General features: G+C 33.7%; 3 protein-coding genes across 5 annotated transcripts in view; 2 read left to right on the top strand and 1 right to left on the bottom strand.

Moving 5' to 3' along the window:
* Positions 1 to 17,615, top strand: part of LOC129938618 (uncharacterized) — a 215,707-nt gene that overhangs the window by 153,587 nt on the left and 44,505 nt on the right. The window lies entirely within an intron of this gene.
* Positions 463 to 2,310, top strand: LOC129938617 (ice nucleation protein-like). Of its 2 annotated transcripts, XM_056046282.1 has the most exons (3): positions 463 to 602; positions 659 to 1,100; positions 1,143 to 2,310. In XM_056046282.1, exons 1-3 carry the CDS (start codon positions 588 to 590, stop codon positions 2,240 to 2,242), a joined length of 1,557 nt encoding a protein of 518 aa, XP_055902257.1. In that variant the 5' UTR covers positions 463 to 587; the 3' UTR covers positions 2,243 to 2,310. The 2 variants fall into 2 exon arrangements, with proteins under 2 accessions (XP_055902257.1, XP_055902256.1); XM_056046281.1 differs by having other exon boundaries at positions 659 to 2,310.
* LOC129938619 (keratin, type I cytoskeletal 9-like) lies at positions 2,973 to 4,520 on the bottom strand. The gene is made up of 2 exons (XM_056046285.1): positions 4,367 to 4,520; positions 2,973 to 4,296 (listed from the first exon to the last, which is right to left on the bottom strand). The coding sequence occupies exons 1-2, from the start codon at positions 4,379 to 4,381 to the stop codon at positions 3,076 to 3,078; spliced, it is 1,236 nt and encodes a 411-aa protein (XP_055902260.1). The 5' UTR covers positions 4,382 to 4,520; the 3' UTR covers positions 2,973 to 3,075.

The following is a 17,615-nucleotide window of genomic DNA, read 5'->3' as shown; positions in this document are numbered from 1 at the left end:
AGAAGCTACGTATCCAACTTTAAACTAGACTTTAGAAACTACATCTTTATGTTTAAAAAAGATCAAAACTAAAAGTGGTTTATTTTTTAACTTTTAGCAAACAAGTCTGCTTTTAACCACAAATTAATATTCAACTAAACTATTGATCTTGATCTTGCTTCTTTAAGTACCTTTCTAATTTAAAGAATTGCGTTTAGTTGCCGCACTAAAGTTCGTTGTGCTTTGATATTTAAGTTAATTTGCTTTAACCTATGATAAAAGAAATCTTATAATTTTGTTCTTTGCATTTAAAATAAAATTTAGGATTAAATACATAATTTGCATATTAATAAGCGATACAAAAAAGTAACAATTGTATCAATATGAAAGTAAAAGATGCAGATGCAAAATCAAGTTAGAACAGCTCCAGTTGGGACTTGCGACCTGTTTTTTGAAAGGAGTTTTTTTTTTTTGTTGAGCTTGGTTGTTTCAGGCTTCTTAACTATTGATGCTTTTTTGAGTCATCGACTGCAACTATATAAAACCAAGATGCGAAGTGTAAAATCTAGTTCATTTCTCTTTATCCAACGACAAAGCAGGACGCAACAATGAGAGTATTCATTGTAAGTTTTATCCTTGCAAAATATTTGTATTCTTCTAACATTCTGTGTGTTTAAAGATTTTAGGTTTTTTGGTAGCAGCGTCCAGTGCTGGAGACTTGAGCGGTTACAGCTACAGTACAACAGCAAGACCACTGACTGAAAGTTTGCAAGGAAGTGGAAGCTCTTTGGTTGGTAATATTGGACTTGCTGGTACTGGAGGACTTATCGGAAACCGTTTGATTTCCACTGGAAACAGTGGTATCATCAGTTCAGGAAACCTCATTGGCAACGGATTGATCAACACTGGAAACACCCGTGTGATCAGTACCGGAGGATATGGAAGTGGACTAATTGGAAACCGTTATGGCAGTGGAATTATTAGCAACGGAGGTGGTATCATTGGCAATGGAGGCGGTCTTATCAGTACTGGTGGATATGGAGGTAGGCTTATTGGAGCTGGTGGTTTGATTGGCTCAGGTAGTGGACTTATCAATGGAGGAGGTCAAATCATTAGCGGAGGCAGTGGACTCATCAATGGAGGAAGCCAAATCATTAGTGGAGGCAGTGGACTCATCAATGGAGGAAGCCAAATCATCAGTGGAGGCAGTGGACTCGTTGGTATTGGTGGAGGAAGTCAAATCATCAGCGGAGGAAGCGGCCTCGTTAGCGGTGGAGTTTCCAACGTCATTGGAATTCCCTCTCTAGACTCAATTCCCCAGACTGTTGAATACAGCAAACAATTCTTCCATTTCGAGGCACCCGAAGAGATCCAAGAAGAAGGAACCGTCACCAAGCAACTTAGCAACGTCTTGAAGAAGAACCTTCAGGTCGTCTTTATCAAGGCACCCGAAAACAACGCCGCAACCAGTGCCGCTCTCCAATTGGCCAAACAAGCTATTGAACAGAAGACTGATATTTATGTCCTTAGCAAGCAAAACGATGGTGCTCAATTGGTTGGACAACTTCAACAAATCCAAGAGAACGTACCCACCGTACCTGATGTCAGGATTGTCAAATACAGGACTCCTCAGGATCTTGCCTACGCCAAGGAAATCATTCAAGCTCAATACGAAAATACTGGAGGATCTTCTGAGTCATACGATGGGGGTGTTGCTCCAGTTCTAAACTACGCTAGTGGAGTCAGTACATTGTCCAGTGGTGGTGCTCTTTTGGGATCTGGTTTGGGATCTACAAATATTATTGGAGGTGGTGCTGTTTTGGGATCCGGTCTTGGATCTACAAATATTATTGGAGGTGGTTCTGTTTTGGGATCCGGTCTTGGACCTACCACCACCATCATTGACAATGGTCCCTTGATATCATCTGGCCTTGGATCAACCAAAATTATTGGAAGTTCCCCTGTTTCGATCGGGTCAACCAGAATTATTGGATCTACCCCTGTTGTGGGATCAATTCGTTCAACTGTTGCCCCATTGACCATCGGTTCAACCATCAGCCCATTGACCTATGGTTCAACCATCAGCCCATTGACTATTGGATCAACAATCAGCCCAATATACAGATCTGGAATCAGTTCAACTAAAATTGTCAATGGTGGTTCCATTCTGAATTCGGGAAATTACGGTTTGGGTTCAAACAATGTAGTCTCTTACAGTTCACCCGAAACAACACAAATTCTCCCCCCTTTGAAGAAAAAGTAAAGTGTTATAATGTTAAAGTAATTTTAATAATATTTCAGTGAATAAAACGAAATACAGTAGAATTTTAACTGATAAAATGTTTTTCTTTTATTTTTTAATCTTATTTTGTTGTCTTGCATTTTTCACTTAAGATCTAAGATTGAGGAACATTTTTGTTGGAACTTTCAAAACCCAACCTAGTTTGTATTCCTGAGTAAGGTATGTTTCTTAGATTTTACAGAGCTTATACAGCACGTGGACTTTTCTTTGGCAGTTTAAAAATTGAAAAGTGCGAAAATGTTTTTCAACTTGAAATACGCATCTTCTCCAATATTCTTCTCAAAATTTGAATGCAAATGGAATTAAAAAATGTACAATATTTTAAAATTGATTGTGCATAAATAAATTCTTCCTTATCTGTATTAAAAAACGCTGCTAGCTATACACTGCTCATTAATTCATCAGCATTTTAGTACGAATTTGAACTTAGTTTGTGTTAACTTTAAATCAAGTAAATATTTTTAATTAAAAGTATTTTGAAGATCTTTTACAAGCTTTAAGGAGCGTGTTTCTCATTGGTAACACTGAAAAGCACATTCCCGTCGAATAAAAAAAAAGCGAAACACTACAATGGTCCTTAAAGCTTAATTTTTTAAAATTCCGAGTATTATTTATAATATTGTCAAGGGGACCAGTGATGCGTTAAAACGTTTAAAAGTAATTAGAGCTTCATTCAAAACACAATAAGTCATTTAAAAATCTTCATACTCGTAATTATTTATTATTCAAAAAAAAGTAACTAACAATTTAATCTTAATTTTATAAGCTTCATACTTAAACACAGACTTTCAGACTTATTTCTTGAAAGGAGTTGGTGGCAAGTAGCTAGAAGAAGAGGTTGAACCAGAACCTCCAATCGAATGAGATGATGATCCAGTTCCTGATCCAATAATTTGAGAAGAGCTAAGATTGGATCCTGATCCAATCAATTGGGATCCAATTTTCGATCCTGATGATCCATAGCTGATTCCTCCACCAATCAATTGACCTGATCCGGATCCGTAGGTACTGCTTCCACCACCAGAGATCAATTGACCTGATCCGGATCCATAGCTGCTTCCACCTCCGATCAATTGGGATGAACCACCAATGAACTGTTGGGTAGCTTGAGCAGGACTAGCGTAATTCAAAACAGGGGCAACACCTCCGTCGAAGTTCTCAGTTGCTCCTCCAAAGTTATTGTATTGAGATTGGATCTCAGCCTTGGCACGTTGCACATCTTCAGGTGTCCTGTACTTGATGAATCTAACCTCAGGGGTGGTTTGTACGTTCTCTTGAATTTGTTGGAGTTGTCCAACCAATTGAGAGCCGTCGTTTTGTTTGGAAAGCACATAGATAGCTGTTCTTTGTTCAATAGCTTGTTTGGCCAACTGAAGGGCTGCATTGGTGGCGGCGTTGTTTTCGGGAGCCTTGATGAAGACAACCTGGAGGTTCTTCTTTAAGACATTGCTCAACTGCCTCATGACCTGACCTTCTTCGTGGGCTTCTTCGGGTGCGGTGAAGTGGTAGAATTGTTTGCTGTATTCGACAGTCTGTGGAACTGAGTCGAGGGCATTGATTCCAATGTTGAGTGTGGTACCAGAGGATCCACCTTGCCTGTATCCTCCACTGCTAATGAGGCTGCCCCCTGAGCTGCTTCCATATCCTCCGCTGCTGATGAGGCTGCCCCCTGAGCTGCCTCCATATCCTCCACTGCTGATGAGGCTGCCTCCTGAGCTACCTCCATAACCTCCGCTGCTGATAATGCTGCCTCCTGAGCTACCTCCATAACCTCCACTGCTGATCAAACCACTTCCATATCCACTTGAGCTTCCCAATCCAGAGCTAATAATGCCACTTCCCGAACCAATAAGCCCTCCACTGGATCCACCGCTGCTGCCAATAACAGAATTATAGCTTGATCCTTGTCCGATAAGGCTTCCAGAAGATCCAGATGAACTGGTGCCTGATAGACCTGGTCCGTAGTTGTAACCAGGCAAAACACCAGCACTGGCAACTGCCAAAAATCCTAGAATCTATAATAATTAAACCAAACATTAGAAATGTTCAAAATAAAATCTAAAAAAGCTTAGTGCTCGAACTCACAATGAAAGATCTCATGATTAACTCTTACGTCTTACTTCTTCGTTGACTTGTCAAACTGAACTAGATCTTCCACTGAGCCAGGGAGTTTTATATACCTACTCTAAGTTGCAAAAGGATGGAACTGGCCAAAAAATCAGAAAACCATAATTTTATTATAATCAACAATAGCAAACAAAAAATGAATTTTTAATAAAGCTGATGATGCCTGCTTAATTCTTGAAGTTAGAACATTGGAGAAATTCCTTAATCCCATATAGATTTATTCATTATTGAGTTTTTAATTTTTCATTTTTATTTTATGTTTATGCTAATTTGTTAGCTTCTTGTGGTTACCAATCCTATGAGTGTGAAACCCCTTTAAGCTAGAATATTCTTTCAAACAAAACAAAACATTTATTCTAGGCAAATACACAATTTGTTGATGAAGATAAATCACCATAGATCCGTGACCAATTTGTGACGTAAATTAAATGAAACTGAAAACGCGTCTAATGGTAAATTTGGCTGTTTGCTTTTCACATACATGGTTAGGTTAGGTTAGGTTGATGACGTTATCGCCACACTTACACGGAAAGAATTCTTAGATCAGATCAAGAAAAATAAGCTACAAATCACGAAAAATGAATCCAGTTTTGGACCTTGGCTTCGAAATAAGTAAATTGCTACTTTTTGTTTGCAATTTCATAAAATGAGCAAAATGAAGATATTGACACTCAAAAATCATATTTCACTACATTTGAGTAGCAATAATTAGACCGAGGAAAACAAATATTTCAAACAGCGAATTGCAATTTGATATTAATTTGTATCAATTTAATGTTAATTTTAATCGTGAATTTCAGCAGGAGTTTGTGGATTGAAATTGTTTTCTTGTAGATTATGATTCGTTTTTTTAAATACCTACACACACAAGTGGCAAATTTCAACCCTTGTTTTCTTAGACTGCGACAATATACATTAGTTTGCAAATGACAACTAATGTTTTGCTACTTCTTTTTTTTAAATTGCAACTTTTGAGTCGTAATTTGAAACAGGTTATTCTGCAGTTTGCAAATGACAGTCACAGTTTTGATACTTAGTTATCTTTAAATTGCAACTTTTGAGTCGTAATTTGAAACAGGTTATTCTGCAGTTTGCAAATGACAGTCACAGTTTTGATACTTAGTTATCTTTAAATTGCAACTTTTGAGTCGTAATTTTAAACAGTTTCTGCAGCAATTTGTAGCTTTTAAAGATTAATTTACTTTTTATTTTCAAGGAATCATGTAGAGATTCAAGAACAATTTTTTGCAAAATCAACAATCTTCATTATGATTTACAACATAAACTTATTGGTTTTCGTATTCTCAGGGATATTTTTTTAGTTGATCACGCGCCGAATTATAAGTTTTTGTTACAAATTGCAATGAATATATTCGTAATTGCAACTTTTGAATATCAATTTGCTTATTTTTTTCAGCATTTTCGTCGCAATTTAAGAATATTTCTTTTTAATTTAAAAACTATCGTTCTTAATTCACAAATATATCATATTTATTTTTGAATTCAAGAGTGTAGTCTTATCTTTTGAAGTTTAATGGTAGTTAAAAAATTGAGTGGTTTTACTCTTCTTAGTTGTGAACGAAAACTCTTATCTTTATCTTTATGAAGGAAACTGAAAATAATTTCTGTCAGTAGTAATGCAATAAGAAAATCCACACCTTTACTCATTTTTCATTTCCGTACCATTGTATTTTGTTTGTACTAGAGAATAATAATTTAAAAAATCAATAGTATATAAAAGAACGACACATTTGAAAGAATTCTTTTTTTTTTTATTGTTTTTAACTTATTTCTAAAAATACAAATTTAGAAACTTAAAATTAAAATATATTATACTATTTTTATTATTTTTTTTACTCCAAGTTTTATTATTTACATGATAGTTTTATTATTTATATTACAGTTTTATTATATAATATATTTGAAGGTTTAAAGACATCTCGGCCGTCGGCTATTTTATAGCACAGGAAAGGTTTTCTCTCAAAAGTATTGATGTCAAATATTTCAATGTCTTCTTTTATATGGGATATAACAAAACATCCATAGTGCTTATCTATACTTTCTATTATTACTTCCTTAACTATTATATACATTTTATTATCAAAAAAAGCAATGTCAACAATTTTAAAAAACATGTCACTTTTAAATAAATTATAACTAATTTTATAAACATTTCCTTTGAATTCAATTTCTGAAAAAAAGGAATTTTAAGAGAAAATTATACGAATTTCTTACAAATGATTTATATAAACCCACCGAGGGATAAAATTATTCGTCAGATAAACCGGTAAAAACAATTAAAATGTATTTACACTGTTTCGCCAATCTTCTATTTTAGAACGCAATTTGGCCCGGTTGCCCACATCTGTTGGAAATAGTGTTATCAAATCACTTTCATTCAGTAACCTTAAGGATTCCAAATCTGTGATATTAAATAGTTAAATGAACAATTAATTTCCTTTTTGTTGAAATTTTTATTTTTACACCACTTGACAAAAACAATATATTAACGCACGCGCGACTGTTTACGAATGAATCGAATGATATGAAATTTCAGGAATTTCAACTCAGAAGCCCAGTGCAAAGCCAGCCACATACATAGCTGAAAATGCTAAGATTATATGTGTGTTTATACACTACAATGCAATTCGGGAGCGGGACACCCAAAAACATCATCACTAAGTGAAAATTCTATTGCACATCAACCATATGTGCAGAGCAACGGCGGCGCTAACAAGAAATTATTCTTCGTCCAGCAGATTTTTGGGCACGAGCGCAACAACAACCACATTAACGTTGCGCATCCTCATCATCGACGACGTTGACGATCGAATCGAAATCAGACCATCAACATACACGTGCGCAGGCCACACCCTTTTTCATAGTGTCGTGATAAGCGGTACTTGCCACCGAGAACGACGTCATCAAAGGAAAATAAATATCAACGGGTAACTGCCAGCTGCAGCAGCAAAATAAAAAAATAGTCAAAAGAAATACTAATAAAAAATGTTTTAATGAATGGCGAAAGTCACGTTACCATAGACCCCCGTCCCCCCTTGTCCCACCTTGTCAAACTCAGCAAGAGCCCATGATATTTATATAATATAAAATATCATCAAATAGACAAAGCAAATATTGGTATTGAGAAATATTCTACAATTCTTCCATCGAGATAATCAAAAATCTATGTAGCTATGTAATGTAAATGCATAAATACGCATAGCACTTTGGCATGCACAAACAAAAAAAGTGGCTCCACGTCTCCACGACGCGACGGTTGGCGCGAAGAGCGTATTGTATTTGTATTGTAGATAGTAAGCGAAGTAACAAAAAAAAACATAATAAAAAATTGGATTGAGTGCATGCAAATCACCATATAAATATTTTTAAATTATTACCCTGAAAAGACTAGATTAAGACTAAAAGAATTTTAATTTACTGTTTAGCTTTTTTCTTAAATCAGCAAATATGTTTTTCTTAAATTACAATATTGCAGATTGAATATTTATACCTATTGTGATTATATTTTATTGATTTGAGAATTGAGAATGCTTAAATCACCGCATACATTTCGCAAAACAAGATTAATGATTAGTCAAATTAAATTATTCCCCTAAAGTAGTAGATTGCGACTCAAAAGTTGCAATTTACTTTGATTTCAACAAGCTCGAATTAAAACTTTTGATAATAATTACCAAATTATAAAATTTTGTATTTTACGAAGATTTGAATGCTGAATTACAACTTTCTCATTCATTTTATAATAAAATCGTCTTGATTTACTAAAAAAAGGGTTTTCGTAAATTGCAACCTAAAATTTAGCAATTAGTGATTTTTCAATTCTCTCCGTGTAGATCAATATAGATCCATTGTGATAGCCTGAAGTATTGGACTTCCCTTAAAGAGTGATTAAACCTATGATATTATGGGTTGTTTTGTTGTATAAATTTAGCGGCTTTGGTGAAGCCTAATAGGCTGCTTTTGACATAATGTACATGTATCAAATTTAAGTTTTTAAATGCTTAAATCCCTAAGGCCTATTTTGAATAATTTTAGACATTAATGTGAAGAATAATCTCAAAGTGTAGTATCGATTCCTTTGAATCAAATCTTAATTAATTAATTAATTAGATTTGTTTCCATTGGGATAGACCCTGACTTATAAAAATATTTTTCTTTTCTTTTCTTGGCTAAGAATAAAAAGTTTATAAATTTGTTTTGTATGAAACAATATGAAAAATAGTTAAATGGGAACTCATTCCTTTTGGTGTTCCAAAAATTGTTGACAAAGTCTCATAAGATCGCGAAAATCTGCTTCGCTTTATTCATACACTCAATTGTTTCAAAGAAAGAAGGCTCAAACATTTGTGAGATTAGATTGTAAGTCAAGGGTATTTTTACTGTAAGCTTTTAACTGGTTGTCTTATCTTCAGGAATAACAACAAGTCTGTCGACATATTAACATTTTTTGTAAAATAATCTAAAAATACGTACTCCAAAACGACGTTGACTCCTTTTTGACCTAATTCGAAAAAAAAAAAAAATACTTCGAAAACTAATGTATACATCAGAGTAGACATAGTTTCCCCATTCCAGTTTTAAAATTAACCATTAAGAGAATGATGAGGTTTGAGAAAAATCTACCTATATATGAGGCATATAGGATCAAGTGAAAAATGTTCAATAAGTACTTTGAAAAAGTTTCTTTGAAGAGTTTTGCTATTTCGGGTATTTAATAAGAATAAAGTTCATTACGTCATAACATGAAATTTTCCAGAAGTGTTTGTCATTACAAAAGAGCTATTGCTCTTCAATTTTCAATTGTTCAAGATTAGATTATGTGTTATTCAATTTGCAGTTACCATCTGTTGTAAAGGTAGTACCCATGGCATAATGGTTAGTGCCTTGGACTGTCATGCGAGAGGTCTTGGGTTCGATTCCTAAGAAATATTTAATACGACTAACTTATTTGAATTTATATCAAAAGTTTTGTCAGCCCATGAGAATGATAATGAATTTGATGTTGTATACACTGATTACAGCAAAGCCTTTGATAATATATCCCATAAGATAATTTATATCAAACTTCTTGAGTCCCACAAGGAACTCACCTTGGCCCCCTTTTCTTCATCTTAGCTGTTAACGTTGTCTGTCTTACTCAGATATCCATATGTTTGCGGATGATAAGAGCATTTTTAAGATTATCTCAACCCCATCTGATTCCTTACTTTTACAAATAGATCTTAATTTGTTTGGTGCATACATAATCTCCAAGAGTATAATGTAGGTAAATGTAAACAAATGACCTTTTCGCTCAAAAAAATCACATCTCTAATAATGACGCCGTCAACGTAGTCGATTCTATTAGAGATCATTACCATTTTGAAGAAATTATTAATAAAGCTAATAGATCTCTCGTTTTTATTAAGAGATGGCCAAGAGAATTTTTCAACCCCTATGTAACTAAATCTAATAAAAGTAAAATTGTTAGTTCTTGTACATTAAAGAGGCCCTAGAGCACACATGAACTAATTTTGAAAACTGATAACAAGAACTAAAAAAAAAATAATAAGTTAAATTAAGTTATGTTCAGTTATAGCTTGTATTAAGCTGAATAATTAAATAAATAAAAGAAATAAACATCGTATCTTACTATACTTCCCCAGCAGAAGTTTAGCCCGACAATGACATTGTATGGGAAGTTATTTCTCGAGCATAACGTCCCCGATAGCAGACTACGGCCTTGGCTCCATTAAGGGTGCCGTTACTTCTTTTCTGCTATTTATTGCTCCATGCCCGATTACAAATTAAGTGGGATACTTTTTAGTGCTCGTCCTGCTAATACAGTCTACCTTTCCATACCATGTTATGAGCTGATGGAATAGAAGCTTGGTGCTGTAATTAAGCTGAGTTATCTGTAATGAAGGAAATATTTTGGCTAACGTAGTTTGATTTGAAATCATAATGTACATATATCGCATTTTCCAACTTACTTAATGCTGAAAGAGTGTTCACCTATGTGAGAGTTTCATTGTTCTGAACCTAATGAACTTGACACTATCTTTAAAACTGTAGTTACACGATAACATATTTTTGGTATTTTTGTAGTTATATAACAGCTGAAACTTACATATTATCTGTTTTAAGTTTGGGTAAGTCATAAAAATTATCTTGTTGCGTTCTTTTTAATTCACAGCTTTAAGTTTTAAATTGGTTAATGCGTGTTACTGTCATGTCAGAGCTCTTGGGTTTAATCCTTGACTTTGCTTCTAAAGTTTTTTCACGTGTCTGAACATTGACAAATCTTCCAAGAGTAATTCTCGCCATGAAAAGTGCTTTCTCAAATAAGCTGTTCGCATTCGGCATATAAATTGTAGGTCCCTGATATGACACGAGTTGTAAGCTACTAGGCCATGGTTAGGTTAAAGTGGCTGTCCGTGATGTAGTAGGACACACTAAGGACAGTTTAATGACCAATTGTAATACCACATGAATCTTGGAGCTTTCTTCTAAGCTCAATGAAACCAGTTTAAGTCTCTTATAAAACGTGAAAACTGATCATTTGAATATGATTGAGATCATTTGATCATTATAGATAAGTTTTCCTAGGTAATACTACAGTTTTGAGCTGGAGCAGGGTATAAACAAAGTAGGTTAAGAAATGTTTAGTCTTCCTCATCCATTCAACATCTGCAAAATCAGAAGCACCCTCAGGGCTTGTTTTCCTATTTGACAGTGCCCAGTTGTGACACCGATTATTGTGACAGCGACTTTATTTTGTTTGTCGCGCTTTTTAGCTTTTTCTAAGCACTCTACTATACTGCCAGACCGTATCTTCTACTCCTCTTCTGGGAACTTTGATTTAATAGCTTATAATATAGGAAAGGTAAACATATGTATTTTGTTCACCCGAAAATAGAACTACATCGGTTTTGGACACCCAGTCCAAGTCGCCAAGAGTATACGTTTGTATAAGGCATTTTATAAAAGTTCTTTTAGGGTGTTAAGATGCTTTCCTGTGGCTGCTATAGCAACTTCATCTGCATAGGCAATCATTCTCAAACCGTCCACATCCTGACCATAAATCACAAATCAAGTTGCTTCCTTTAATAGCACACAAAAAAAGTCGGTTATCACATGACAATAACGCTCCGAATTGACGACGACAGTACGAGTATCTTCGTCGTTGTTAATGATCAGCTGGCATTAGTTTTTATATAAGTTGGACTTTATATGGATGCAGAATACGCCATAATGTGCTGTAAAACAGCCCTGATTTAAGAACGACGAGGAATCAACACATTCGGATCTTCGGCAGAACTTTCTCTTACAGCAGCGATATTTCCAATCGCTTGCGCAGTTGGACGATTATGTAAACCATAATTTCCTCAAAACAGGTGGCACTATTTTTGAAGGAGGTTTTAACAATGTGTATGCGTTGTGAGATAGTTAAGCGATCTATTTTCGTGAATGTCAGACTCTCAACTGAAAAAACAAAAAATTGGTCTAACAAAATAGTTTGTCAGATGTCGCATTCCAGCCCTATACTTTTTAAAAATGCATAACCCGTTACATTGTTCGTACATACTTAACTGGTATGAACTTGAACAAATTTAAGAAGCAGTTTTTTTCATAAATCCAAAGCACCGAAAAATAATATTTGTGACACTGATTATTCCAAAAGAATCTTATGCAACTTTTGACATGTAATGTAATTTTTACAAAAATGTTAAAAACTAATTTCTATTCATATAACGGGAGAACAAAAAAAGCTATCGACTTTAAACTTATGTCATATAACACAAAATAGTATTTTTAACTTTTGGTAAAATAAAAAGGGTAGTTTCAATACAGATTAAAAAAAAAGAAAACAGCTTAAACTTCAAGTATTGAGTGATTTTTTTTCAAGTTTCTTAAATGGCCATTTGGCTCATTAGAAAAACATAGACCATAAATGGGAATCTAACAGTGTGGGGTGTATCTTAGCTTCTTTTTATAAATATGTATAGAAAATTACATTTAGGTCTTTCCAAAACAGACACATTTCTTAAAAAAAAATGTGCTTATGGTACTTCAGTTCTGATTTATTTTCAAAATTTCTTTTATTTCACAAACGATGTTATAAGATCCAGAAAGAGTCAACAAAAAAAGTGGGAAGATGCCTATTTCAAGATTGGCCCAAGTTTTCCGTCATCGATGTCCACATCCACAGTTTTTTTAAGATTTCAGTTTAATTAAAAAAAAAATATTGAATAAAATTGATTAGCATTCTAAATCATTATTCAAGTACACAATGTTCTTGTTCTTGTTAGACTTCATCGTATTGGTTTGATGATTGCAAAAACACAATCTTAATTAATTTTGGTGTTTTTTTCCCAAGAACTATGAGAAATAAAAATAATAAAGTACTTGACAACTGAATAAATGGACAATGGACATTTCAACTTTGTACTCATCATTGTGCTTCCTATTTTCTTCCTTCTTTATATTTCTGTTTTTTCTCTTCTGTGTTCTGTTTGAAAAATAAAAAAAAAAAATGCCTTGAAATGAGTAACAAAAACATATCTATATAAAAATAAAACCAAAAGGAGTCGCACACAAAAGATCCATTAGACTACGAAAATTAGGTGCCTTTTCTAGAAGGCGCACGCTACAGCAGACATTTTGGCTTGTTTTGTCCTTCCAATCGAGATTGCGAAACGAACGTATAGTGATGGCATTATACAGTACTCCTTCATACCATACCCTTACCGACCTCCTTTTAATTCATTGTTGTCAAAATGATTTACCGCACACTCCAGTGGAATACATATTTTAAGTGAAACGTGAAAATAAAGATGGTAAATTAGGATTTAGTAACATGGTCATAACTACAACAATAAAAATGGCACGGTCGTAATGGTCTTCAGATCCAGTTTGTATAAGACAACTTACCAACAATTTCTTGAAATTAGATAAGGATTCCATTAGTGTTGTTGGTACTTAAGGAGAAAGTTACTCCTACCTTCTTAATACGAGATGACAGCTTTGAATACGTAACGAAACGAAGATGTTTATGGTATAGAATTTTGGGACCAGATCTTGAACATCTTGAATAAGGTAACCGTACACTTAAAATATTGAATATTCAATTTTCAATTTAAATTTTAGGTAATACTTGAGATATTTTTTTGGGACGCTTTGTATTTTATTTAATATTTTAAAATAATATCGAAACAAGTTCGAAAAAGAATTTTTGTGTTGATTTCTAAAAATATCACAAACCCAATAAGAACCTTTAAGATAATTACACTAGAATATGCACTTTTTACCAGAATATACTTGCTGGCCTCCTACAAGGAACGATACTATAGAAATAGTAGTGTAACCTGAAATAGAGACAGTCTTATGAATTGCTTGCAAAGTTTATTTTTTGCTTAACTATGTCCTTGTACGTTGAACAATGATGGTCATTTTCCAAGCTTAGTTAGAAGAACCTACACAACAATAACTAAAAACGGATGTTCTTATGCTTTTTTTATTATTATTTCTCTTTTTATTGAAAACCATAACAAATTCCCCTTTTCTTATACTTTTGTTCTATGGACGTACTAATGGTCTTGTGCATTAATTTAGTTCATAGAACAAATAGTTCTTCTAAGGAAATGTTGGAGACAGATGTTTAATGCAGCAATACTACTTGAAAGCTTTTGCAGGATCTACTTTTTTTTCTTTTACACTATTTTCAATCTTAAAAAAGGTTAAAAGACTCTGTAAGTTTTGAAAAATACAAGCAAAACATAAAATATGTCAGATTGTTCTTATATTTCGGATCACAGAAATTTGGAAATTGAAATACAGTCCTTGAATAGATTAAAATTGAGTTAAAGATATTTTCCACAATTTGCCTAAAAGATAATGACTTATGGATGTAATTTTTGAAAACCTCGAGGGAAATAAATGTTTCACTACAAAACTGAAATAGGATATAAGATTAAAATTTATCATGCCTTTCTGACTTAAAACCATTAGTCCAGGACCGGTCCCTATCTCATTAGCCGACCAGGATTGAATACCAGAAATGCAAAGCGTATGACGTGGTATATAGAAAACTGCAAGGCTAACTAACTCATCCGACGAATGAAAAAAATCTGTTACGAAGCTATTGAGGTTTGCATATAGATTTCAAATCAGCAGGGCGGGCAGAAAAACCTTGGGCCTAACTGCTTATCCGCCCATATTTAAAAACCTTATTTTTGGAACAAACCTACCTTATCAGCAGACGCATTTTAGAAATGGGGTACTTAATGGAAGCTTAGGCTCCCTTGGTGTTTGAGAGTTGAAAATCAAACATTCCGGGTTCTGCCAATTGCGAGAAATATACCTCAAGGCTTGATTTCAGGGTCTTTACTTTTAGTAAGCAGATGAATGTTAGATTTTATTTGAACAACGTTTTGCTTTTTGCTATTATTATTATGCCTTTATTTGATTAAAAAAAAAATTATTTTTTAAATTTGAAAACCAAAATAATATCTGAACATGGCAAGATTGGTGTCTGCTAGAAGATAACATTTTCTTTAATAAAATAAGAAAATAAATTGTTGGTAGATTTTCATTAGATAAGTTATAAGAAAAAATATGAAAAATAAATGATCTTTTAATAACTATTGATTTTTGCGTTTTAGTTTAAATTTTTATAAATTTTTAAAAATTTGTAAGTTATATTTTTAGGAAAACAGAATTAAAAAAAAAGGTTGAAAAGCTTCTTCGATAATTCAAAGCATGGTCACAGGACATAGAGAGATTTGTCCAACCAACGGATTCGTTCATTACACCAAACATTTGTTCTCTAGAGATGACACTATTTTGAAAATAGAGCCCTCAAATTTCTTGCAGTATCGGACAAATATGAAATAGTTAATATCTTCATGCTCATTTCTGCTACAATAATTGCAAAGGAGAGGTAGACCTAACCGATTCGCAATATAATTAAAGTTTAATATTTCAACCCTTGCTCTGAAAATTGTACCTAAAGCTCTCGCTCTCTCTTGGGGAACACCTGCAGTCGTTTGAAACCAATTTGAAACCTCGGCCCAATCCCAAATTGTAGCATAAGTTCTACATACAAAATTTTCGTAGATATTTAGAAATTTTCTAGATATACCAAGTGAGGCCATTTTGTAAATAAGAGCGTGACGAGTGACGGTATCAAATGCAGCTTTTGAGTCGATAAAGCAAGCATAAATCTTCTTTTTCTTTTCGATAAATTTGCTAGCAATACTCGATAGAGTAAAAATACAACCGTTGAAAAGCCCTCACGAAAATCAGCTTAAAACATACTTAAGCGATTGTTTGATTCTACCCAAATGATAAGTCTTTTGTATAGGATTCTAGCAAATACTCTTCTATTGGAATTTAATATTGAAATACCTCTGTAATTCTCAGGTAAGCTAGCATCACCTTTCTTCAATATTGAAAATATAACAGCTTTGTTAAAGCTCGTGGGAATGCAAGCGGAATTGAACAAGTTGTTATAGAAAGAAAGAAGATATTGCATGTATTTTAAAGATGAATTTTTTTAGAAATTCCACGGGAATGCCATCAATTCCAGGGGACTTAAAAGAGTAAGTTCCAGTTCATTACAGAATCAAGCAAATTATCGACTGTGTCTGGACAAGCGTAATGAAACGAGTGGAAGTCATCTTGACATGTCAACAAGGATCGGAAATGGGATGCCACAACTTCAGTTAGTAATACACTTGAAAACATACGATTGTTTCCACCCAACTCCCGTACATTTTAACAAAAAATTTTTTGAAACCTTACACCTTTCTAAGCTGGTCGCTAAATTAAGTATATAACTAAACTTTTTAGCCTCGCAGGCCTGTTTGTATATTGTGTTAGCTTCCAGATATGGCAGACTTAAAATGGTCTAAATTAAATCTTCTAAATAACTTAAGGATAGCGAAAGATTTTGTTCTAAGCCTTATACATTCGGAATCAAACCATTTATTTTTGGGTTGCAGCTGCTTGGGACTACTAATACGGGAAGCAGGTGATCTAATAATTTCGCTTGTTTGTTCTACTAATTGGTCAATTGCAGAGGGACTTGGGGGTGGCAGCGACCCAACGTGAAGATTTAATCTTTCTTGGAATCTCTCTTCCTCCTGAGGTATCCATTAGAGCCTTGGAGTTATTTGCTTTATATTTTTACGGAACTTCGATTCAGTCACATACCTAGTTACTCTAATTATCTTTTTATCAATATATGTGCTCTTGTACTTTTCCCATCTGCTATTTTTATTCAGTTTAGCTTCGAAAAGACAATGTTTTAGATTAGACTAGATTTTATTAATGAATTTCGGTAAAGATTAGTTACAATTTAAAATATATTCAAAAACTTATTCTACCATGACTTTTATTTTTATTTTAATTAAAAGTATTTTTTTATTTGTTTAAAAGTTGGCGTTCTTGTTGCTCATATATTTAAGTGCAGTCTTGTCTTCACGTATGTGTATAGTTTATTAACATCCATCACATTAAATAGTGGAGTACACGAAAACAGTCATTTCCGAATACTTTTCGTCTAATCTCTCTTAAGATTGGACATTTTCCTAGAAAATGTATGATATCCTCCTTTTTTTTCCGTTACAAAGATCACAATGGACTGGTAGAACACTTCTATGTGGTACGTTATTAAGATTTTGGCTCTGGAAATAATAAAGATGATTATTGATCGGCGGAGAGAACTTTCAGCTTCTTTTTTATTTAGTTCTATATCTTTGGTTTTCTTTTTTGATAAACTTATACACCGATGTCTTCTTGGTTCTTCTGTACTTAAGCTATGATCCATATCGCATCTTTCTGCCAGCTCGTGCCATTCCTCAAAATATCATCCTCTCTAAGGAAGATGGTGATCCGCCATGTGAATATAATTGATTTAAAATTTAAGTGTCTTGATGAACAGTAGTGACATCCCAGTTTCCTACATATTCATAAAGTTTGGCGGAAGATAAAAAGTTCTTTTGATGAGGAACCTTAAAAGTTTTTTAACTGATTCTTTTTTTTCGCTTACTATGTCTATGCAGCATAGAATAAAATAGACTCCGCCATGGCTTCAGCACTACAAGATATTAAATTTATACAATCGTTCGAACTCGCTCTTCCATTTCCCTTCTTGACTATAATGACTTTGGATTTCTCCAGATTCACTTCAAGGTTCCACATA

This window comes from Eupeodes corollae, chromosome 1 (genome assembly GCF_945859685.1).
Source record: "Eupeodes corollae chromosome 1, idEupCoro1.1, whole genome shotgun sequence".
NCBI lineage: Eukaryota > Metazoa > Arthropoda > Insecta > Diptera > Syrphidae > Eupeodes > Eupeodes corollae.
This window is presented reverse-complemented; position numbering and strand designations above follow the sequence as displayed.